At 36.7% G+C, this 7,954-nt stretch overlaps 2 protein-coding genes across 2 annotated transcripts; one reads left to right on the forward strand and one right to left on the reverse strand.

The window, feature by feature from the left end:
- Positions 1 to 2,391: 2,391 nt before the first annotated feature.
- On the forward strand, positions 2,392 to 4,690 carry LOC143635908 (28 kDa ribonucleoprotein, chloroplastic-like). Its single transcript, XM_077103621.1, has 4 exons — positions 2,392 to 2,772; positions 3,708 to 3,809; positions 3,901 to 4,203; positions 4,290 to 4,690. The coding sequence occupies exons 1-4, from the start codon at positions 2,398 to 2,400 to the stop codon at positions 4,350 to 4,352; spliced, it is 843 nt and encodes a 280-aa protein (XP_076959736.1). The 5' UTR covers positions 2,392 to 2,397; the 3' UTR covers positions 4,353 to 4,690.
- Positions 4,691 to 6,109: 1,419 nt separating this feature from the next.
- Positions 6,110 to 7,636, reverse strand: LOC143635887 (uncharacterized). Its single transcript, XM_077103607.1, has one exon. The coding sequence runs from the start codon at positions 7,634 to 7,636 to the stop codon at positions 6,338 to 6,340; it is 1,299 nt and encodes a 432-aa protein (XP_076959722.1). The 3' UTR covers positions 6,110 to 6,337.
- Between the last annotated feature and the right edge of the window lie 318 nt (positions 7,637 to 7,954).

Here is a 7,954-nt window from a genome sequence, read left to right on the forward strand (position 1 = left end):
AGGTGGTTCTGGAAGTTCTGCTAGTACCAATCCATTTGCTACACCACCTAGTGTGAATATGAAGGAAGCTGAGCAAAACTTTGCTTTTCTGACGGCATTTATGTCCTCATATGAAAACTTGGTGAGTAGTAAAATTGCCACGAGTGAGTTAACAGATGAGAATTATGATCAGATAGATCCGGATGATCTAGAGATCATGGATTTGAAATGGAATATGGCCATGATCGTTCGTAAAGTTAAAAGATTTATGCAGAGAACTGGAAAAGATCTTCCAGCATTAAACAAGAAGTTGGGTTTTGATAAATTGAAGGTGAAATGTTATAATTGTCAAGAATTCGGGCATTTCGCAAAGGAATGTGACAAACCAAGAAAAGAATACACTGGATCTCGTGGTCAAAGTCAAAATGCTTCTTCACCACGGGGAAGTGATGCTGAAAAGAAACCATCTTCTTCAACAACACAAGCAATGTTAGCAGACGGGACTGATTGGTCACAACGGCTACTATGCAATGATGTTCAAGCAAATTTAGCTATGTTTGGGTTACCTGAAGATTGTCAAGATGCTACTGCTAGTGTGATGTCTTCAGATAATGATTCTGGATCTGATTCTGACGATTCTTGCGACAAGTCTTCTGACTCAATGTTTGCTTGCATGGTTAAGATCAATGAGGTTAGTAATTCTATTTCTTCTACTTCATTTGTTAAAACATCATGTGTTGATTGTGAATCTAACAACTCTAAGTTAGAAGCTTTGAAAAATCAAAATGATAATCTTATAAGAGAAATTGCTTCTCTTAAGGACACTTATCGACAATCTCTTGAGTCTCAAATGAAATCTCGAGAAAAGATTGAAGCATTGTCGACAAGCAATCATGATCTCAAAAGCCGAGTTATCTGTGAAAATGACCATTAATGACCAAAAGTTTCAGGAAATCTTGAAACATCGTTCTAAGATAACTGAGCTTGAGAATGAGGTTCTTGAGTTGAAGAACAAGTTGGGTAAATTTCGAAATTCTTCATTTTTATTGAATGAAATTGTTGAAGTTTTGAGAGAATTAATGTTATTCAGAAATATTTAAAGTATTCTCTCTCTCTCTCAAGCTTCACGTTAATCTTATATTGATAATATATACACTAATAACAATCGAACTAAGGTATTAAAAGAGTTAGATCCGTATATTTAATATCAATGTATAGATCTGGATCAGATCTAAGATATTGATTAGAACAAGTTGTAAGTTAAGGGATCAAACACATAAAGGTTTTGAGTTTCTTGTAGATCAAAAACAATGCAAATTGTATCAATCTAGATTGGGATAAGTAGGAATATTTGGTTGTGTAATTGTTTCCGGTTTTGTGTTTGGTACCAACCCCTACTACCGTCTCGGTAGGAAGGGTTTTGGTTTTTGTTAAATGAAATTTGCAGATTAAATAAATAAATAAATACTAGCTTTGTTTGTCCTACAAAAAAACCCTTATAAACCTTTAATACATCTCACTGTAAGGTACCTTAATGTCTGTGAGTAAGATATCTTGTCATAAGTGTGTAACCGGTTCCAAACCATCGGTTAGTAACCGATTTCTTCAATAGCATTTATTAACCGGTTTTGATTTCGGATAGGTTTTCTTTACGGGTCGGTTAACCGGTTAGGATTTGCGCCTCTTTACCAAGCCACCAGGGTGATAAAAACACAAATCTTAGGTCAATTAACTTAGGCTACATATGGGCCATACGGGTGTGTACGATTGGCCCTGGTTATTAGCATAAGCCAAAACTGAAATAGAAGTCATCGGTTAATTTATTTTATTAACCAAACGGTTTTCGGTTAATCTGTTCGGTTTATTTAGTTAGTTTGTCAGCTTTTGGTTTGGTTAATAACCAAAACCAAACCTTGGCTAAAATTTTTTGCTTATAAATACATGAACGAAAGCATAAAAACATGAAATACATGTATAATTGAAGTGTAGTATTAGTACATAAAATGAAGATATAGAGTTAGATATAGATGAAAATATGGATGTTATGGTTAATTTCGATTAACTGATGATACAAAAAATTGACATTCGGTTAATTTAAGCTTGATTTCATCAGTTATTTCTTCAATTTTAGTTAACTATTCATTTATTGGTCATTCTAATTCTTATACCCTAAAAAGGTGGAAATAAGTCCCAAATAATCCCAATATTCATCATCAATGTTTTAAAAACCATTACATACCGACTGATTAAACCGGATTTCAAAAAGACAACCGATATTTAGAGCCCAGTATTATGAGACTGTCTGCTAAAACATGGCACTGTCGTTTTTTTAATACCGGTTTAAACCAACAAACTCTTCAATCCAATTAAAACATTGTTCATCTTCACGTTTTATACCATAAACCGATGGGTCACTTGATGAAGCTCTTCTTCCGGTTTCCATCAATGGCCACTTATTCTTATTGCTGCTTAACCTCAATCTCAAGATTCAATCCATTAATATCCTCAATTCGTATCCCATACACCACAAAAACATCATCTTTAATCCAATACCCTGCAATTGAAACCCATCATTTCACTGTCTCAGCACTTGTTGATGGTCAACAACAACAGCAACAGCAGCAACAGTATAATTCTACTACTGGAAATGGGTACAACAGCTTGCAAGAGGATTCTGATTTCAGAAACTCTTTTAAACCATTTGAATTATATGTTTGTAATCTTCCCAGAAACTGTGATATCACTGACCTTCTTCATAAGTTTAAAACCCATGGCACAGTTCAGTCTGTTGAGGTACTTATACTTAATTGTTGTTGGTTTTTCGGTTTTGTAATGTTGCCCACATGGTGTTCGATGAAATGCCACAACCAGACATGTTATGAATATTTTAGGAAATTAATTGTACCCGCTCGGGCCTACCGCATATACAATTATACGAAGGGAAAATTCCCAAAATGCCCCTTTTTGGAAAAGAGATTCTTGTTTTTTCGTCCAACAAGACGATGACACCTGTCTACAAACACGGGGCGGCCCGACTAAAAATTTGAAAAATCTATGCTTCCCGACCAAAAAATTTAAAAATTTATGCTTCCCGACCAAATATGGGAATAAATATTTATGCGGCCGACCAAATATTTGGCAGACACGTCGGGCCAACTTTTTTGGTGACAGATGTCGTCTTCTGGTTGGACAAAAACCTTGTCGTCCCACCTAAAAGACACGTTTTCGGCGATGAGTTTGGGAGGGACATACACGGAATTCCATCGTTTTTGGGGACAATTCTTGAATCTCTCTCTTCAAAAGAAACATTTTGGGAATTTTTCCTTATACAAATACCCTTTTAATTTAAAATTCATTCCAAGTTTCAAACAATACCTTCTCAAGTACAAAATTGCAGTTATCATAATTTAGCGTTTTTCAGCTCAAACCATCAACACAATATTCTCGTTGTAGATTAATATTGATGAACTTTCAAGTGATCCATTTGTTTTGTGGAACCTGACAGATGTCACAGATCTTTATTATATGCTTTATAAATTAACAACAATAACCCAAATTTTTTAATATCCTGCCCGGTCTAAACTCCGTATCAAAAATCCACATCTTTTAATAGGAACTAGGAAGGTAAAAGTTAGACTTTCGGGTTTTCATTGAGTAATACTATTACTCTTTTCACTCATAATATTTGTTTTAGATTTTTTAATACATTATTTTGTCGGTCATTTAAGGTCTCAAGAAACGCAGAGACTGGAATAAGCCGTGGATGCGGGTATGTAACCATGAGCTCACTCAGTGAAGCCAAAGCTGCAATTGCTGCTCTAGACGGTTCTGTAAGTTTTTCAAATCTATAATAATTACATGATGCTGTTATTCTTTACAACTCTGTAATACATATACCTGAAATTGTTTATTTTCAAAAAGGATGCTGATGGGCGTGAAATGCGAGTCAGGTTTTCAGTTGACATGAATAGTAAATACGGAAGCACGATGTCAAGTTCCCGGCCTGATAAGAATCTGGTATTTGAGTCGCCTTACAAACTTTATGCTGGCAATCTTGCATGGAGTGTTAAACCTGAGGATTTGAGGAATCACTTTAGCCAGTTTGGTGAAGTGATTAGCACAACGGTTTTGCATGATCGTAAAGGTGGGAAGAACCGCGTGTACGGCTTTCTTTCGTTTTCATCATCTGAAGAACTTGAAGCTGCAATGTCTTTAGATGGCACAGTTTAGTCTACTTGACCTTTATTCTTGTTTTAAAACTCCATGTTTCCCACCTTCTTAATCATATTTTGTTTCTGTGTCTTTTGCAGCAATTTTATGGCAGGACGTTAAAACTTCGGGAAGTTGTAAAATGGCCTGAGCCTGAGCCTTGATTGAAGTTTATTGATTATAGAAGGGAGTTATGACATAGAGGTAGTGAGGTACCATACATGTATTGATCTTCATATGTTCATGTGTGATGTTGCAAAATCACACGGGTTTGACAAAAAATGTTTACAAACATATATGACTTGATGAAATCGGGTTTTAATCCCGTGAAGAAGATCCTTTTTTTAATGGCCCTCAAGAAGATAAGTACTTATTGCATACTCTTCACAATTTGTGACCTTATTGAATAAGGTAACAAATTTTTGACAATATTCTTTGAGTGAGCATGTTTGGACTAATGTTTGACAATTATAGCATCGAATCTGTGAACCTACTCGTGATAAACGTTCATACTTGGTCCATGATTATTATTGTTCTTTCTTGCTGTTGTTTTGTTAAGGGATAATATACATGGAGCCATCAAACCATTAACAAGTAATTTGCGAGTCGCTCAAATGTATGTGAGTTTCGTTCATGCTACATTCGAAAAAAAAAATGTTGGATGATCAACATAACTTCCAACATTTTCTAGAGTACGGTAGTTCAAAACTTCAAATGGTTATGCAACTTACTTAGTTTGCTATATATTAGTTTTAAGACTTGAACCAAATCAACTTGTGATCGGGCAGACAATCGATAACCCAACCTAACAAGCCTACCTTAATCGAGTTAATAAAAAGGTCTGCCTAAATAACTAATACACCTGCGAACTTTACCACATTGTAGCCGCTTCCATTCAATGTTGTCATCGCTTAAGGTGCACAAATCGGATTCTAGGCTCAAACTAGTCTGGGTTGATACCGGTTCTGGTTTGGTCAGACTCGGTCAATATCAGTTTTATGGCCAAACTTGTTCGTGTTGAAACTGGTTCAGGCCAGGTTCCAACTGGGTTCTCTCAAATTCATTTCCAAAACGATTTTGGTTGGGATTAAAACCGGTTTCGATTCCCAACCTGGTTTCTTTTTTTATCTCCAGCCATTGCCGAGTTCCAATGCGTTATTTAAACCCTTTCTTCCACTAAGTGCATACTTTGTTGTTACATTGTATGCTAAACTGAGTCAACTTTGAACTTACAAATTACCTTAACTTGGGAAAAAAGTATGTTTTGAAACAAAAACCTAACAAAAAGAAACCATTTATCAAATTTCAATACATGTTTACTTTTTAAAATTTTAACCTTTTCAATTGTATATTTATATACTACTGTTATTTTGAAAAAAATGCTAACTACACTTAGAGCCATCATTACAAAACCACCTTTTAATTAAGAGAGAATTTCACATATATATTCCTACAAACTTATAAAATATCACATCTATGAACTTAAAATATCATATATGCTCTTAAAAATAATTAAAATATCGTACAGATGCCTGACACAAGGCCAGGAACCAAAAAGAACTTCTGAACCACATCCGAACCACCATTAACAATCAACATAGATCCCATCGTCTAGCAATGAGCTCTTCGTTTCCTATCACCACTTCCATAAGCACTACCCCGCCACCGGACACTTGATGAACTCCACTAAGTTACAAGTAAGCCTTGGTTTGTCTGATAAAACGGACATTCTTCTGTCAAATTTGAGGTTCGAGCATAAGCCAGTTTATCAATTTCTTCATAGCATACATATAATTGTTGATAAAATCTTCTGCAATACTTTCATAATAAGTTGATGTCGTTAGTTAAAACGATTATAAAGATCTTTGCTAGGCTACAAGTCCTTTGGTGTGTGAAAGTTTTGTTAGAATGCACAACTCATCTATCACAGATTCACAGTTAAAAGTACCAAGAATCAGCACCTGCAAAAGTTTTATCTTCTACCGTCAATTCCTTGCAACACCTTATACTCGACTCTCGAGTCTTGAATTATTTCAACATTATCCCAATCACAAATTTCCAACTTCCAAATACACGACGGGCTTCGTAAAAACATCATCTTGAAATGTACACCCTTAAAAGTTCAAACCTTTTCTCTTCTTGATTTGAATTAAGCATTCGCTCGACCCTTTTTTATTAAATACTCTTGTAAATCGACACCCGCGTCTATTATCCTCGTATGAGGCGCTATCTCAACCTTCAATACTTCCTCCAATCTTCCAACTTCCACTTCACAAACCCTACTAATCACTTCCATCCAAGTATTAACATGCGGAGGTTTTCCACTTTTCAACATCACCTCCAAAACCGAACACGCCTCATCAACCTTCCCAACACCACACAACCCGTTGATCAAAACATGCCAAACCGACACATGAGGCGAAAACCCTTTAGACATCATTAAATCTAGATAACCTTTAGCCTCATCATACAAACCTTGACCACAGAAACCACCAACCAGAGTCTGATACGACACCAAATTAGGCAAACAACCATTCGAATCCATGTCTTCAAGAACCTTACAAGCATCGTGCGCCCGATTCTCCCTACAAAACCCCAAAATAACCGTATTGTAATGCACAATATCCGGACTACACCCTTTCACCTTCATCCTACATAAAACCTTATACGCCTCCCGAAGCTTCTTCTTCCTACACAAACTATTCAACACAGTCGTGTAAATCAAACAATCCGGCACAAACCCTTTATTGAACATATCCTCCAACAACCCGACCGCCTTATTCACCTGACTCTTCCTACACAAACCCTGCATCAAAATCCTATACGACTCCACATTCGCCACAACGTCTCTCTCACACATTTCATCAAACAGCTGTTGCGCGACACTAACATCCCCGTTCCCACAAAACGCCCGCATCAAAATGTTATACGTTTCCACATTCGGCGACACATCGTACCGACGCACCGACCTAAACAACTCAAACGCGGGTCGAAGGTACCCCCTTTCCGATACCAACGTCTCGAGAATTACATTAAGGTGTTTCGCCCGTGGCTTCACGTTGAACTCGAGCATCGTGTAGAACATTTTCAACGCGTTTTCGGGCAAATGTGCATCGGCGTAGATGCGGATAATGTGAGTGAATAGAGATGGTTTGACGGTGTACCGGGGGTTGGATTTGAGGGATAAAAGGACGGAATTCATTAAGGTGAAGCGGCGGGAGCGGCCGAGCTTGAGAATTAGGGTTTGGAAAGTGGAGTAGGAGTGGTGGAAGTTAGGGTGTGATTTGGAGGCTAAATCGAAGATCTCTTTGGCTACTAATGGGTCGGGTTGGGTGGATATGAGTTTGTGGATCCGAGATGGTGATGGGGCTCCGGGTGGATTTAGGGTTAGGGTTTTGATTGAGGGGTTGTTGATGGTGAGTTTGGTGAAATGAGTAGGAGGAGGCATTGGGGAAATTGGATTTATGGTTATAATAATATTAATAATAATATTGATTGTAGCAGATTATAGAGAATGTTAGAGATTGAAGGCGAAATAATAATAATATTATATGTAATGTATGTGTACGTATATATACCTGCAAGCAACGCCGGAGGCTGGAGTATTCTTCCGTCAATGGCTTCAGTTGAGTTGGGGAAGATGCTGATACAACAGGGGTTTGTTTTTCTCTATTTAAGTTTTATTTTAATATTATATTAGTATAATTAATTTCATTTATATTTTGTTTTTATTTTATAACTTTTGAAATATAAAGTTGTGTTGTAA

Source organism: Bidens hawaiensis, unplaced genomic scaffold, assembly GCF_021521415.1.
Source record: "Bidens hawaiensis isolate Kalapana, Puna unplaced genomic scaffold, B.hawaiensis_p1.1 tig00007738_1, whole genome shotgun sequence".
NCBI classification, from domain to species: domain Eukaryota; kingdom Viridiplantae; phylum Streptophyta; class Magnoliopsida; order Asterales; family Asteraceae; genus Bidens; species Bidens hawaiensis.